The 17286-nt window shown below is 44.2% G+C and overlaps 1 protein-coding gene and 1 long non-coding RNA gene across 6 annotated transcripts in view; one reads left to right on the top strand and one right to left on the bottom strand.

Moving 5' to 3' along the window:
- Positions 1–17286, top strand: part of LOC137371452 (uncharacterized) — an 85249-nt gene that overhangs the window by 66678 nt on the left and 1285 nt on the right. For all 3 annotated transcript variants that reach the window (XR_010975225.1, XR_010975224.1, XR_010975226.1), the window contains exon 4: positions 11638–11694. This is a non-coding gene — a long non-coding RNA (uncharacterized lncRNA). The remainder of the gene's footprint in view (positions 1–11637; positions 11695–17286) is intronic.
- cfap300 (cilia and flagella associated protein 300) overlaps positions 11101–17286 on the bottom strand; it is a 78457-nt gene continuing 72271 nt past the window's right edge. For all 3 annotated transcript variants that reach the window (XM_068034075.1, XM_068034076.1, XM_068034078.1), the window contains exons 6-7: positions 16366–16432; positions 11101–11833 (exon numbers count right to left, since the gene is read on the bottom strand). In XM_068034075.1, coding sequence (XP_067890176.1) covers positions 11702–11833; positions 16366–16432 — 199 coding nt within the window. In that variant the 3' untranslated portion in view covers positions 11101–11701. The remainder of the gene's footprint in view (positions 11834–16365; positions 16433–17286) is intronic.

Raw genomic sequence — 17286 nt, 5'->3', positions numbered from 1 at the left:
CTGAGCAGGTTATTGCTAAGCAAGTGCCGCTTGATGGCAGTGTTTATGACACCTTCCATAACTTTACTGATGATTGAGTGTAGACTGATGGGACAGTAATTGGCCGGGTTGGACTTGTCCTGCTTTCATTTAGAAAGACACAAATTAATCAAAGACAGTCAGCGTGGATTTGTTAAGGGAAGGTAAATTTCTATACGCTGGATTTTGTTGGCCTGCCGCCGGGAGTGGCAGCGGTTCCAGAAAAATGGTGGCTGACCCACACGGGAGCCACACTGCCTTGATTCTGCGGCAGAACAAAGAACAAAGAAAATTACAGCACAGGAACAGGCCCTTCGGCCCTCCAAGCCTGCGCCGATCCAGATCCTCTATCTAAACATGTCATCTATTTTCTAAGGGTCTGTATCTCTTTGCTTCCTGCCCATTCATGTATCTGTCCAGATACATCTTAAAAGACGCTATCGTGCCCGCGTCTACCACCTCCACTGGCAACGCGTTCCAGGCACCCACCACCCTCTGCGTAAAGAACTTTCCACGCATATCCCCCCTAAACTTTTCCCCTCTCACTTTGAACTCGTGACCCCTAGTAATTGAATCCCCCACTCTGGGAAAAAGCTTCTTGCTATCCACCCTGTCTATACCTCTCATGATTTTGTACACCTCAATTAGGTCCCCCCTCAACCTCCGTCTTTCTAATGAAAATAATCCTAATCTACTCAACCTCTCTTCATAGCTAGCACCCTCCATACCAGGCAACATCCTGGTGAACCTCCTCTGCACCCTCTCCAAAGCATCTACATCCTTTTGGTAATGTGGCGACCAGAACTGCACGCAGTATTCCAAATGTGGCCGAACCAAAGTCTTATACAACTGTAACATGACCTGCCAACCCTTGTACTCAATACCCCGTCCGATGAAGGAAAGCATGCCGTATGCCTTCTTGACCACTCTTTTGACCTGCGTTGCCACCTTCAGGGAACAATGGACCTGAACACCCAAATCTCTCTGTACATCAATTTTCCCCAGGACTTTTCCATTTACTGTATAGTTCACTCTTGAATTGGATCTTCCAAAATGCATCACCTCGCATTTGCCCGGATTGAACTCCATCTGCCATTTCTCTGCCCAACTCTCCAATCTATCTATATTCTGCTGTATTCTCTGACAGTCCCCTTCACTATCTGCTACTCCACCAATCTTAGTGTCGTCTGCAAACTTGCTAATCAGACCACCTATACTTTCCTCCAAATCATTTATGTATATCACAAACAACAGTGGTCCCAGCACGGATCCCTGTGGAACACCACTGGTCACACGTCTCCATTTTGAGAAACTCCCTTCCACTGCTACTCTCTGTCTCCTGTTGCCCAGCCAGTTCTTTATCCATCCAGCTAGTACACCTTGGACCCCATGCGCCTTCACTTTCTCCATCAGCCTACCATGGGGAACCTTATCAAACGCCTTACTGAAGTCCATGTATATGACATCTACAGCCCTTCCCTCATCAATCAACTTTGTCACTTCCTCAAAGAATTCTATTAAGTTGGTAAGACATGACCTTCCCTGCACAAAACCATGTTGCCTATCACTGATAAGCCCATTTTCTTCCAAATGGGAATAGATCCTATCCCCCAGTATCTTCTCCAGCAGCTTCCCTACCACTGACGTCAGGCTCACCGGTCTATAATTACCTGGATTATCCCTGCTACCCTTCTTAAACAAAGGGACAACATTAGCAATTCTCCAGTCCTCCGGGACCTCACCCGTGTTTAAGGATGCTGCAAAGTTATCTGTTAAGGCCCCAGCTATTTCCTCTCTCGCTTCCCTCAGTAACCTGGGATAGATCCCATCCGGACCTGGGGACTTGTCCACCTTAATGCCTTTTAGAATACCCAACACTTCCTCCCTCCCCCCCATCCATAAAATAATGCAGAGTCGCTCCCGTCGTCCCATGTATACACTGAATGCAGAGTTGACCCCCCTTCCCTGCATCTATACTCAAATTGCAGCGGTGACCCCTTCCCCTCCTCCGTGGTGCCAGCTTCTCCTGGATGGGAAAGCAAAGGCGTGTGAGTGCCGCACGTCGTTATGAAGATAGGGAACAGATGGGAAGATTACGGCGTATGACATGGTGATGTTTGCAGAGAGATTCTTTAAATATTTTAACTAGGGTCCTGTTGCAGAACAGCGGAGAGGCCGCCACAGAGCCTCCCTGCCACTGTAAAGATCGGGTCCGGCAATCCCGGCTTAGGGTTCCGTGGTGGCTGCTGCAGCTCCCATTCTCCGGCTCCTCCCCCCCGCCACGGAACCTGACCTCGGCCCAAGCACAAGATTCGGCCCTATGATTCTCTATCTATTTCTATGACGAGTCAGAATAATTGCCTGCAACTCAAATGTTTGGGATCACTGTCACTTGAGCGTGAAGTGTGAGAAAGTATGGATATCTCAATTTTGACCAAATCTGTGCTTCACTGAACTTAATGTACCAGCATGCCTTGAGAGGCTGAGGGGCAGGTTGCTCGGCAACTTCTGTAAAATGGAATTGCTGTGGTTTCAAGCTATTCTTACTAAGCTAAACACTATTGCTTGGGTAAGCAACCATCATTGTCTGTGGCAAGCTGCGAAGTCATGCTAGGAAAAATACAAGGCTATGATTGGGATATCTGCATCTCCGATAAGGAAACAGACTGAGAGTTTTGCAAACAAACCTTCAACTTCTGCAACCCCTGCAGAAATAGCGTAAGTGGTCTCGAGGCCAAGATGTGATACCAATTATTGACAATAGTCAACATGGTTCAATTGGTGGGGTGGGGTAGGGTGGGGTGCGGGGCTTGCTAATTCTTCGGGTATAAAGATAGCAGTCTGAAGACATTCGGGCCTGCTGCTGTGAGATGGGAGGCTTGATCGATTGCCGTTGAACTGATCACTTGCTGGTGTTTGTATGCATGTATGTCTGCTCATGCTTCCTTGTAACTATTATCGATTTGCAGTAATGAAACAATTACCTAGAAATTTTTGTCCCAAGTTGACTGTTAACATAGAAAATAGGAGGAGTAGGCCATTCAGCCCTTCGAGCCTGCTCCGCCATTCATTATGATCATGGCTGATCATCCAACACAGTAACCTGTTCCCGCTCTCACCCTTTGATCCCTTTAGACCCAAGAGCTCCTTCTTGAAAACATACAATGTTTTGGCCTCAACTGCTTTCTGTGGTAGCGAATTCCACAGGCTCACCACTCTCTGGGTGAAGAAATTTCTCCTCATCTCAGTCCTGAAAGGTTTACCCCGTATCCTTAGACTATGACCCCTGGTTCTGGACTCCCCCACCATCGGGAACATCCTTCCTGCATCCACCCTGTCAAGTCCTGTTAGAATTTTATAGGTTTCTATGAAATCCCCCCTCACTCTTCTGAACTCCAGTGAATATAATCCTAACCGACTCAATCTCTCCTCATACGTCAGTCCCGCCATCCCAGGAATCAGTCTGGTAAACCTTTGTTGCACTTCCTCTATAGCAAGAACATCCTTCCTCAGATAAGGAGACCAAAATTGCACACAAAATTCCATGTGTGGCCTCACCAAGGCCCTGTATAATTGTAGCAAGACATCCCTGCTCCTGTACTCGAATCCTCTCGCTATGAAGGCCAACATATCATTTGCCTTTTTTACCACCTGTTGCACCTACATGTTTACCTTCAGTGACTGGTGTACGAAAATACCCAGGTCTCGTTGCATATTCCCCTCTCTCAGTTTAAAGCCGTTCAGATAATAATCTGCCTTCCTGTTTTTGCTACCGAAGTGGATAACCTCACATTGATCCACGTTATACTGCATCTGCCATGAATTAGCCCACTCACTCAACTTGTCCAAATCACCCTGAAGCCTCTCTGAAACCTCCTCACAACTCACCCTCCCACCCAGTTTTGTGTCATCTACAAATTTAGAGATATTACATTTAGTTCCCTCATCTAAATCATTAATATATATTGTGAATAGCTGGGGTCCGAGCATTGACCCCTGCGGTACCCCACTAGTCACTGCCTGCCATTCGGAAAAAGACCCATTTATCCCTACTCTTTGTTTTCTGTCTGCCAGCCAATTTTCTATCCATCGCAATACACTACCCCCAATCCCATGCGCTTTAATTTTACACGCTAATCTCTTATGTGAGACTTTCTCAAAAGCCTTCTAAAAGTCCAAATAAACCACATCCACTGGCTCCCCCTCATCAACTCTACTAGTTACATCCTTGAAGAATTCTAGTAGATTTGTCAAGCATGATTTCCCTTTCGAAAATCCATGCTGACTCTGCCCGATTCTACCAGTGTTCTCTAGGTGCTATGCTATAAAATCTTTGATAATGGACTCTAGAATATTCCCCACTACCGATATCAGGCTGACTAGTCTATAATTCCCTGCTCTCTCTTACCTCCCTTTTTAAATAGTGGGGTTACATGAGATACCCTCCAATCTGTAGGAACTGTTCCAGAGTCTATAGAATCTTGGAAGATGACCACCAATGCATCCACTATTTCCAGGGCCACTTCCTTAAGTACTCTGGGATGTATAACATCAGGCCCTGGGGATTTATCGGCCTTCAATCCCATCAATTTTCCAACACCATTTCTCTACTAATACTGATTTCCTTCAGTTCCTCTCTCACTAAGCCCTGTGTTCCCCAAAGTTTCTGGTATGATATTTGTGTCCTCCTTTGTGAAGACAGAACCAAAGTGTGCATTTAGTTGGTCAGCCATTTCTTTGTTCCCAATAATAAATTCCCCTGTTTCTGATTGTAAGGGACATACATTTGTCTTCACCAATCTTTTTCTCTTCACATACCTATAGAAACTTTTACAGTCAGTTTTTATGCTCCCTGCAAGCTTGCTCTCGTACTCTGCTTTCCTCTTCTTACTCAATCCCTTGGTCCTCCTTTGCTAAATTCTAAACTGCTTCCAATCCTCAGGTCTGTTGTTTTTTCTGGCAAATTTATATGCCTCTTCCTTGGATCTAATGCTATCTCTAATTTCCCTTGTAAGCCATAGTTTGGCTACCTTTCCCGTTTTACTTTTGCGTCAGACAGGGATAAACAATTGTTGCAGTTCATCCATGCGCTCTTTAAATGTTTGCCATTGCCTGTCCACTGTCATCCCTTGAGGTAACGTTTCCCAATCCATTATAGCCAACTCGCGCCTCATACCTTCGTAGTTTCCTTTACGAAGATTCAGGAATCTAGTCTCAGAAACAATTATGTCACTCTCCAGCTTGATGAAAAATTCTATCATATTATGGTCGCTCATCCCCAAGGGGTCTCGCACAACTAGATAGTCAATTATTCCTCTCTCATTACACAATGCCCAATCTAGGATGGCCTGTTCTCCAGTTGGTTCCTCAATGTTTTGGTCCAGAAAACCATCACGTATACATTCCAAGAATTTCTCCTCTATGGCATTGTGACTAATTTGATTTGCCCAATCTATATGCAGATTAAATTCACCCAAAATTACAGATGTTCCTTTATCGCATGCGTCTCTAATTTCCTGTTTAATGCCATCCCCAACATCACCACTATGGGTTGGGGGTCTATATACAACCCCCACGAACATTTTTTGCCCCTTAGTATTTCTCAGCTCTACCCATACAGATTCAACATCGTCAGAGCTAATATCTTTCCTCTCTATTGCGTTATTTCCTCTTTAACCAGCAGTGCAACTCCACTGCCTTTTGCTTTTTGTCTGTCCTTCCTAAATACTGAATACCCCTGGATGTTCATTACCCATCCCTGGTCACCTTGCAGCCATGTCTCCATAATCCCAACTACATCATACCCGTTTACATCTATTTGCGCGATTAATTCATCCACTTTATTGCGAATGCTCCGCATGTTAAGGCACAAAGCCTTCAGGCTTGTCTTTTTAACATTACTTGCCCCCTTCCCAATATTTTTCACTGTGGCCCTGCTTGATTCTGGCCCTTGATTTCTCTGCCTATCAATTTTCTTATTCCCCTTACTGTCTTTTGATCTTGTCTTTGATCCCCCCTCCTCTGACTCCTTGCAAAGGTTCCCAACCCCCTGCCAATTTCGTTTAAACCTTGCCCAACTACTCTAACAAATACTGTCCCTAGGACATCAGTCCCGATCCTGCCCAGGTGTAACCCATCCAGTTTGTACTGGTCCCACCTCCCCCAGAACCGGCCCCAATGTCCCAGGAATCTAAACCCTCCCCCTCACACCAGCTCTTCAGCCACGTATTCATCTGATATATCCTGCTATTTCTACTCTGACTAGCACGTGGCATTGGTAGTAATCCTGAGATCACTACCTTTGAGGTCCTACTTTTCAACTTACTTCCTAGCTCCCTATATCCTTTGTTTTACCTATGTTGTTTGTACCAATGTGTACCACGACCACTGGTTGTTCACCCTCCCCCTTCAGAATTTCCTGTAACCGATCTGAGACATCCTTGACCTGAGCACCAGGGAGGCAACATACCATCCTGGAGTCTCTTTTGCGGCCACAGAAACGCCTATCTATTCCCCTTACAATTGAATCCCCTATAACTATTGCATTCCCACACTTTTTACTCCTCCCCTCTGCAGCTGTGCCAACCGTGGTGCAATGAATTGGGCTGTTGCTGCTTTCCCCTGAGAGATCATTCTCCCCAACAGTATCCAAAGCAGTATATCTGTTTTGCAAGGGAATAGCCACAGGAGATTCCTGAACTGCCTGCCTAGTCCTCTTGCTCTGCCTGGTGGTCACCCATTCCCTTCCTGCCTGTGGAGTCTGAGCCTGCTATGTGACCACCTCTCTATATGTGCTATCCATGATACTCTCCGCCTCGTGAATGCTCCACAGTGTCCTCAGCTGCCACTCCAGCTCTGAAACCCGGGCTTCCAGGAGCTGCAGCTGGAGACACTTCCTGCACACATGCCGGTCCCGGGCACTGGAAATGTCCCCGGCTTCCGACATGGAGCACGAGCAGCACACCACGGTTTTGAGCTCTCCTGCCATGATTTAACCCTTTAAATTAAACCTTTTGGAAGATCGGAATATCAAATAATATCAATTACTCTAGGGCCCTTCTTCCCTGGTCCTCGTTACTACAGAACCCCCTAAGAAAAACACTACTTACTATATATGAAATAAACTGTAAACCTTTCTTACCTTAGATACTTACCCAGCTATTTACAGCTATTCCCTAACAACAGTGACTCACCAACCAATCACCTTGCAGCTTTCCTGTGACGTCACTGTTGGCTTTTTTTTTTCTTTTTTTCAAAACTCCAGCTCGCTGGAAGAGGTCCGACTGCTCTCCGCTCCTGAAGGTAAGTGAAGGCCCTGAGCCTCGTGCTGGATATATCCGCTCCCGGTTCTGGTTGTTTCCACACAGGTCTGACTGCTCTCCGCTCCTGAAGGTAAGTGAAGGCCCCGAGCCTCGTGCCGGATATATCCGCTCCCGGTTCTGGTTGTTTCCACACAGGTCCGACTGCTCTCCGCTCCTGAAGGTAAGTGAAGGCCCCGAGCCTCGTGCTGGATATATCCGCTCCCGGTTCTGGTTGTTTCCACACAGGTCCGACTGCTCTCCGCTCCTGAAAGTAAGTGAAGGCCCCGAGCCTCGTGCCGGATATATCTGCTCCCGGTTCTGGTTGTTTCCACACAGGTCCGACTGCTCTCCGCTCCTGAAGGTAAGTGAAGGCCCTGAACCTCGTGCTGGATATATCTGCTCCCGGTTCTGGTTGTTTCCACACAGGTCCGACTGCTCTCCGCTCCTGAAGGTAAGTGAAGGCCCCGAGCCTCGCGCTGGATTTATCCGCTCTCGGTTCTGGTTGTTTCCACACAGGTTCGACTGCTCTCCGCTCCTGAAGGTAAGTGAAGGCCCCGAGCCCCGCGCTGGATTTATCCGTTCCCGGTTCTGGTTGTTTCCACACAGGTCCGACTGCTCTCTGCACCTGAAGGTAAGTGAAGGTCCTGAGCCCCGCGCTTGATTTATCTGCTCCCGGTTCTGGTTGTTTCCACACAGGTCCGACTGCTCTCCGCTTCTGAAGGTAAGTGAATGCCCTGAGCTGGATTTGCCACATTAAATAATCATAATTTTGGTCCAACTATAGCCAAACTCTTAACACTTAGTGAAGTAATTTGAGAAAGTGCTGCTGCTGTCTTACCTGCCTTACCCCAGAGTGCTGCTGAAGAGCACAGACCGGACTGTGCTTTTAAAAAGCTGCAGAGATTTCCTGGAAGTTCTGCCACTAACACCCATTTTCCTAGAATCATAGAATGATACAGCACAGATTTCATGGATTTTATACAAATGCTTGTACAAATGGATATGTCAATGAGCATTCCCATATTTGCTTGTACATGGGTATGAAATTTCCTTGATGTGATCTACACTGCTATTTGCGACTTCGAAGAAACTGTTGTGCCTGCTGATGGCCAGTAGAGGGAATTACACAGTTTCCTGGGGAAACTCATTTGCATATTCATTTGTCTGAGCATTGGTGTGAAATCTGTGCTGTATCATTCTATGATTCTATGAAAATGGAAAACTTCCAGGAAACTCTGTGCAACTTTTTAAATGCACAGTTCAGCCTTTGCACTTCAGCAGCAGTCTGGGGGTAAGGCGGGTAAGACAGCAACAGCACTTTGTGCTTTCATTTCTCTCTCAAATTATTTCATTATGTGTCAAAATTTTGGCTATACTTGAACAAAATTATGACAATTTAATATTGTGATGACAGAATATTTTCTGAGGCAACAGAGAAGAAGCAGAGGATGGGAGGGCTACTCATTTGGAAGAAGATTCCTTCAAGACCATCTCCTTCGATTTGCTTTCCCTCCAGCAGCAGTTTTGTTTGTTCCTTCCTCTTGCTCCATTTCCTCATCCAAGAACAAGATATCAACAAGGACCCATATCGAGAAACAGCTACAATGCCAAACATAGTTTAGCAATCCAAAACCTATAATAGTGACTTGCAAATCCTTGAAGGTGCAAATTCCCTCAAGCTACTGAAAGAAAAATGTCTGCAAAAGCTCTATAAGATTTCCCTGAGAACTGCTGAGGTCCCCTTTAAATAGTATTTTGAAATAACAGCCTCAGGAGTTGCACAGCCTAAAGCTGGTGGATGGGAGCAGGAAGTGATATAAGGCAGGTGATCAGGTCAGAAAATAGCTTTGGCATTGTAACAATGTAACTTGACCACAATTCATATATATTCATGAGTCTGCTGTCTGTTTCAGATGACCAGGAATCAGGTCCCCTAAAAAAATCAGGCGTGTTATAAAATCAGTGGAATTAGGTGGAAGGAGACCAAATGCGCACCAATCAATTCTTTATATGTCCAGACAGGCTACTTGGCTAGTTCATATTATTGGGGGTGGAGGTGGAGGGAGGGATGATTTCTTCAGTGTGCTTTGTATAACTAAACTAAATAATAAACCCATTTATAACAAATGGGTTTAAGATTTTGTTACACATGACATATAGAGAAAACTTACCCCATGTGTGTGTTTCCAAAAAAAAGCTCAGATTGAGCAAGGAATTTGTACTTTTATGTGTAATCAATGATGATTTTATAATAGAGAATTGCAAGTTAGCTCTCTTGGACAGATAGTACAATAATATAATTCACCTTTTCTAGTTGTGGGAGGGGAATAAAACATATTTTATTCAGAAAAGTTCCCTGAGAAAATAATTTTGTTGCCACAATGCCCAAATTTGCAAACTGCCATTAACTATACAAGGATCTTAGTTTTTAACTTGTTAACTTGTGAAGTTATTTATTTATTCATTCCAACTTATGAGTGATGGATACGTCCTGCACGTTTCCCTTTACCTGTCCTCTGCTGAAGGTGGTTATTTAATTCTATGCCTGCTATCCATTAACTCTTTTAGCAGTACTCTTCTTATATGAGCCTGGGCAGAGAAGTACCACCCTTCCCTGCACTATCACAGCACAGACCAAATCTGCTTTCCACAATGACCACACATAATTATATCCAGAAGATTAGTAATCAGAAGTGTAAATTCTGGACTATTTTATCTCCTTTAGTCCAGTGACAGCCCTACTGCAATCCTGACTGAATTTGGCTAATTCAACACAGATGAGGATCTGAGGGCTGGATTCTATAGAGGCCTCAACGTCAGGATCCGAGGCGGGGGGCATGAGGCCCGCCATGGACCTCGACACTGGCAGGACCCAGCCTGATATTGCTGGCGGCAGTGAGGCCTCGTGGCGGCCCCCCGCCGCTCAGCGATGGGACCACCATTTAAATATTTAAATAAATTAAATCACCTGAATTAATGAGTCTCCCGTCGCCTCCTGAAATACCGCCGCGATCTTCACCCTGGCATTGCCAATCCTTCGGATCCCCTGCCAGGGAAACGAGGCGCAACACTGGTGGGGAGGGGGCAGGAGATAAGTTTCTCAGCGCAGGGATGGAGGGGGTGGGGTCAAATGAACATCATGGGTGTAGGGGATGGTGGGAATGGTTATAGTTTAAAGTTTGTGCAGTTTGCGTGTGAAAGGTAAGATTGTGAAGGTAAGTGTTTTGAAGGGGGGAAGGGCAAATAATTAATTGATATTAGAGGGATGGGAAAGGGGCAAAAGAAATGTATTTATTTATTTTAATTCAATTTCACTTTAAATATTTAAATGTCCCGGTAGGGCTGACGACACTTCAAAATGCGTCAGTGCCTGTATACAGGCAGCTGACGCCATTGCTGGGGACAGACAGCTCGCACCCTCCACATGATTGTGGGGGGCGGGGGGGCGGTGCGGCCTGCCTGGGCTATTTAAATGAGCTGTCTCACTTGGAATCGCGGTGGCTCTTTGGTGTGCGGGCCGCCTTTTTTTTGGCAGTGGGCTTATAGAATTCAAGCCTGGGTGTGGGGCCTTTTTGGTCTTATGGTTCAGAGTTACACCATGCTTAGTCATGGGGGCAGTGGTCATGAGACCATCAATTATCCATGATGTTACTGATATAAGTGTGGATGGAACTGGAATCCAAAGATACCATTGTAAACTGGTCAAGAAATCATAAAAAGCATTTTTGTTTATAGGTTTAAAACTGCTACTGTTAATAAAAACTGAACATTGATTCACAACCATAACAAAAACACTTTCACTGTAATCTTGCCAATTCACTTTGTCTACATCAAGCAAAATTGTTAAATTAAGCTACAGAAATTCAAATCTAGTGTAAGCATGCATAGTTTACATTTCATGCTAATTTTATTAACTCACAAGTAAGAAACTGAAGTGTTAAAACAGATGCAAAAGTTTGAAGCTCTGTTGAAGGTTTTGAAATGAATAAAACTGAGTTACATCTATATAATTTAACAATTAAAACAAAAAAGTAAGTTACACCATATTTATAATTACTAAGATTCACAAATTCCAGATGTAAAACTTTATAAATTATCTCAGAACAAAACTTGCGTGATAGAGAGTTACTAACAAACTTTTCTATTTAGTCAGTAAACAAATTAAACAGCTGTTCTTGGAGGATTCTTTTCATACATTTCATCATCATAACTGCAAATTAGAATTGAGTACAAAAATGTGAAAAGAAGGAAAATCTCAAAAATTGGAACAGATAATCCTTTGTTTTGCTTCTTATAACACAGAATTTTTTCTCCATAGGACATCTTCAGCTAAATAATTCACCCCTACTAATGTTCCAGCAAAGACACTGTGATTGTAAGTATTAATTACAGAATAATCCTCCTCCAAAGCAATGGTATAGCACATGTACATGACGCTTTAGGGGATCCACAATCAGATAGGCAAAAGTCTGTTCATGCTTCTTGATGGAAGGGTAACATGTGCCATAATCATCCTAGTGAAAAAGTACAGTAGTGAGCAATTAATATCCCAGTTTGTCACATTTTCACAAATAAATGTAACAAAGCAACATAATTTTGGAAGGTAATATTAGTCCTGAAATGCTTACTGCAAATGATCATGCTGATACCCAAATAAACAGCATCTTCAAAATTGTTTGTTTTAGGATTTTGTTGGACAAATAAAAAGAAATGTCCCCAATGGCTCAGTGAGTAAAGGCATTACTCGGTATAGCACAGCTATACAGACCAGGTCTGTACTGAGTAACGGTAGTAACTGTGCACAATAGGTATTAGCATCAGTAGACCAAGAGGGAAGAAAAAAACAGCCTGGATTCCTGCTAAATAGAGATCACTGCAGGAAAGTGCAGGTGTCAAGTGAAAAATGTACTCGGCGATGATGTTATTCTTCACCAGTCCAGGAACAGTTAGGTTAATTATGGTACTTATAGGTGGGATCAACTAATTCAGCACAAATCAAGGGTCAAAGAAGGCCTGCCATTGAACATAAGTAAGCCAATCAGCCCCTTAAGTCTGTTCCACTACCCTTTGTGTGAAAATATGTTTCCTAATTTCACTCCCGAACGGCCTAGCTCTAGATTTAAGATTGTGCCCCCTTGTTCGGAATTGCCCCATCAAAAGAAAGAGCTTCCCTGCATTACCCTGCTGAATTCTTTTATAGAACATAGAACAGTACAGCACAGTACAGGCCCTTCGGCCCACGATGTTGTGCCGAACCTTTAACCTACTCTAAGATCAAACTAATTACCTACCCTTCATTCTACTATCATCCATGTACCTATCCAAGAGTCGCTTAAATGTCCCTAATGTATCTGCTTCTACTACCACCGCTGGCAGTGCATTCCACGCACCCACCACTCTCTGTGTAAAGAACCTACCTCTGACATCTCCCCGAAACCTTCCTCCAATCACCTTAAAATTATGCCCCCTGGTGATAGCCCTTTCCGCCCGGGGAAAAGTCTCTGGCTATCCACTCTATCTATGCCTCTCATCATCTTGTACCCCTCTATCAAGTCACCTCTCATCCTTCTTCGTTCCAATGAGAAAAGCCCTAGCACCCTCAACCTTTCTTTGTAAGACATGCCCTCCAGTCCAGGCAGCATCCTGGTAAATCTCCTCTGCACCCTCTCTAAAACTTCCACATCCTTCCTATAATGAGGCGACCAGAACTGAACACAATATTCCAAATGTGGTCTAACCAGGGCTTTATAGAGCTGCAGCATAACCTCGCGGCTCTTAAACTCAATCCCCCTGTTAATGAAAGCCAACACACCATACGCCTTCTTAACAACCCTATCAACTTGGGTGGCAACTTTGAGCGGTCTATGGACATGGACCCCAAGATCCCTCTGTTCCTCCACACTACCAAGAATCCTGTCTTTAAGCCTGTATTCTGCATTCAAATTCGACCTTCCAAAATGAATCACTTCACACTTTTCCAGGTTGAACTCCATCTGCCACTTCTCAGCCTAGCTGCATCCTGTCAATGTCCCGTTGCAACTGACAACAGCCTTCCACACTATCCACAACTCCAGCAACCTTTGTGTCATCGGCAAACTTGCTAACCCAGCCTTCCACTTCCTCATCCAAGTCATTTATAAAAATCACAAAGAGCAGAGGTCCCAGAACAGATCCCTGCGGAACACCACTGGTTACCGAGCTCCAGGCTGAATACTTTCCATCTACTACCCTCTGTCTTCTATGGGCCAGCCAATTCTGTATCCAGACAGCCAACTTTCCCTGTATCTCATGCCTCCTTACTTTCTGAATGAGCCTACCATGGGGAACCTTATCAAACGCCTTGCTAAAATCCATATACACCACATCCACTGCTCTTCCATCATCAATGTGTTTTGTCACATCTTCAAAGAATTCAATAAGGCTTGTGAGGCATGACCTGCCCCTCACAAGGCCATGCTGACTGTCTCGAATCAAACTATGCTTTTCCAAATAATCATAAATCCTGTCTCTCAGAATCCTCACCAATAATTTGCCCACTACCGACGTAAGACTGACTGGTCTATAATTCCCAGGGTTATCCCTATGCCCTTTCTTGAACAAGGGAATAACATTTGCCACCCTCCAATCATCTGGTACGACTCCAGTGGACAGTGAGGACGCAAAGATCATCGCCAAAGGCGATTTTAAACACCTCAATTCGATCACTGGACTGTCAGTACTCAGTGGAAAACAACTGAAGATTATACACTAAAATAAAAGCAAAATACTGCGGATGCTGGAAATCTGAAATAAAAACAAGAAATGCTGGAATCACTCAGCAGGTCTGGCAGCATCTGTGGAAAGAGAAGCAAAGTTAACGTTTCAGGTCAGTGACCCTTCATCGGAACTGACAAATATTAGAAAAGTCACAGGTTATAAGCAAGTGAGGTGGGGGTGGGGCAAGAGATAACAAAGGAGGTCTAGATTGGTCCAGGCCACATAGCTGACCAAAAGGTCACGGAGCAAAGGCAAACAATATGTTAATGGTGTGTTGAAAGACAAAGCATTAGTACAGATTAGGTGTAAATACACTGAATATTGAACAGCAGCAAGTGCAAACCTGAAAAAAAACAGTGGGTAAGCAAACTGAACAAACTAAGATGAAATGAAATAAATGCAAAAAAAAAGATTGTAAAAAATGTAAAAAAGAATGTAAAAAAAAGGAAGAAAAAATAACTAAAAATGAAAGTAAAATGGGGGGCTGTCATGCTCTGAAATTATTGAACTCAATGTTCAGTCCGGCAGGCTGCAGTGTGCCTAATCGGTAAATGAGATGCTGTTCCTCGAGCTTGCGTTGATGTTCACTGGAACACTGCAGCAATCCCAGGACAGAGATGTGAGCATGAGAGCAGGGGGGAGTGTTGAAATGGCAAGCAACCGGAAGCTCAGGGTCCTGCCTGCGGACTGAGCGGAGATGTTCCGCAAAGCGGTCACCCAGTCTGCGCTTGGTCTCCCCAATGTAGAGGAGACCACACTGTGAGCAGCGAATACAGTATACTACATTGAAAGAAGTACAAGTAAATCGCTGCTTCATCTGAAAGGAGTGTTTGGGGCCTGGGATAGTGAGGAGAGAGGAGGTAAATGGGCAGGTATTACACCTCCTGCGATTGCAGGGGAAGGTGCCCTGGGACGGGGACGAGGTGGTGGGGGTAATGGAGGAGTGGACCAGGGTGTCGCGGAGGGAACGATCCCTTCGGAATGCTGACAGGGGAAGGGAGGGGAAGATGCGACTGGTAGTGGCATCACGCTGGAGGTGGCAAAAATGGCGGAGGATGATCCTTTGGATATGGAGGCTGGTGGGATGAAAAGTGAGGACAAGGGGAACCCTGTCACGGTTCTGAGAGGGAGGGGAAGGGGTGAGGGTAGAGGTGCGGGGAATGGGTCAGACACGGTTGAGGGCCCTGTCAACCACAGTGGGGGGAAATCCTCGGTTGAGGAAAAAGGAGGTCATATCAGAAGCACCGTCATGGAAGGTAGCATCATCAGAGCAGATGCGTCGGAGACGGAGAAACTGGGAGAATGGAATGGAGTCCTTACAGGAGGGAGGGTGTGAAGAAGTGTAGTTGAGGTAGCTGTGGGAGTCGGTGGGCTTATAATGGATATTAGTAGACAACCTATCCCCAGAGATGGAGACAGAGAAGTCGAGGAAGGGAAGGGAAGTGTCAGAGATGGACCATGTGAAGGTGAGAGAAGGGTGGAAATTGGAAGCAAAGTTGATAAAGTTTTCCAGTTCGGGGCGGGAGCAGGAAACGGCACCGATACAGTCATCAATGTACCGGAAAAAGCGTTGGGGGAGGGGGCCTGAGTAGGACTGGAACAAAGAATGCTCGACATATCCCACAAAAAGACAGGCATAACTAGGACCCATGCGGGTACCCATAGCGACACCTTTTACTTGAAGGAAGTGCGTGGAGTTGAAGGAGAAGTTGTTCAATGTGAGAACAAGTTCAGCCAGGCGGAGGAGGGTGGTGGTGGATGATTCCAGCATTTCTTGTTTTTATTATTGAAGATTATACATCCTGTCCTTACAATTTAACCTTTTTCAGACTGGTAGCATTCTAGTGAATCTGCATCATACTTGGTCCAAGACTAATATGGGATCTGGCCAAGGCTCTATATGACTGAAGCATAACCCCTTGTTTTCCAGCCCCCTTGAAATAAAGGCTAATATTCTATTCATCTTTTTGATTACCTAACTTTTAGTTATTTGTGCACCTGGAAACCAAATTTCTTTGCTTCTCTGCAATTCCAAGCCTCTCGCCATTAAGAAAATATTCCAATTTTTCTTTCTTGTATCCAGAGATGATCTCACACTTACCCACATTGGTCAAAACTCTGGCAGATAGAGTTCATTCACTTAATTTGTCTATGTCTCTTTGTAACTTCCTGCTCCCATCTACACAACTTACTGTGGGTTAGTAACATATTTCAGTATTTCAACCAGTGCAATCATCAACATAATTTCAAGAAAATTCAAATACAATTCTTGATTTTAACTGATACTTACATAGGCTGAAACCTTGAACACTGTAGAGATGATACGTATATCTTTTGTAACAGGATCTTTCTGTACACTACAATAAAATAATTATAATTCAGTATTCTATAGTACAGGTATCAACTTTAGTTCTATGTGGCATTTGTTCTTGAGATGCTGGCACTAAAGCCTTTTTAAATTAATAGGCTATTTGCCAACAAAATGTTTTCTCTTATCTGGGTGATTCTACTAAATAATCTTGCCACTTTCCATTCGCTTCTGTTGCCCGTGGCATTTTGAACTAGTGCAACAATTTTCAATATCATAGCTGCCTAAGCAGCTGATCGGTTAGCTCTGGTGGACTACTGGGGTAGGCTGGCTGAGCCAAATGCACACTGAAAGAAATTTTAAGACATAGGTCAGGAAAGGGCTGGATTTAGTGGCTATAAAAAGAAAATACAAAATGGGATGACTGTGTTATATCTGGAATAAGCTTGGTAAAAAAGCATGCAACAAAGTGAACGAACTGAAGGTGAAAAGCATGCACATGTAAAACATCTGCCATTTAGTTAGCTGTGATGTTGAAAACTTCTTCTAGGTACTTGTCGAGACTGTAGGTTCCAGGAAGAGTTTGATGGTGATGTTCAGCTGTAAATGGTAATTTTTTGATTAATTTATATGATCTGGAAACATGGGGAGTTATAAGAGAAGGATTTATTTTATTTACTTAAACAGACTTCTCATCTATTGGGTATTTACTTAAATAGGTTCCACAGTATGGCAATGTTAAAGATGAACAATATAGGTTGTATGGCTGGACTATTGTTATTGTACTATTTAATTAGAGAAAAACCCTGTACATTGTTCATCAGGCAATTAAATAAGTTGGATATAGTCCATGATAGAACTAATTATGGGTGATCTGTGGACAGTACAAATCTGATAGAATGA

This window comes from Heterodontus francisci, chromosome 6, assembly GCF_036365525.1.
Source record: "Heterodontus francisci isolate sHetFra1 chromosome 6, sHetFra1.hap1, whole genome shotgun sequence".
In the NCBI taxonomy this organism is placed as follows: domain Eukaryota; kingdom Metazoa; phylum Chordata; class Chondrichthyes; order Heterodontiformes; family Heterodontidae; genus Heterodontus; species Heterodontus francisci.
Note: the sequence above shows the minus strand (reverse complement) of the source record. Positions and strands in the feature narration are given on the sequence as shown.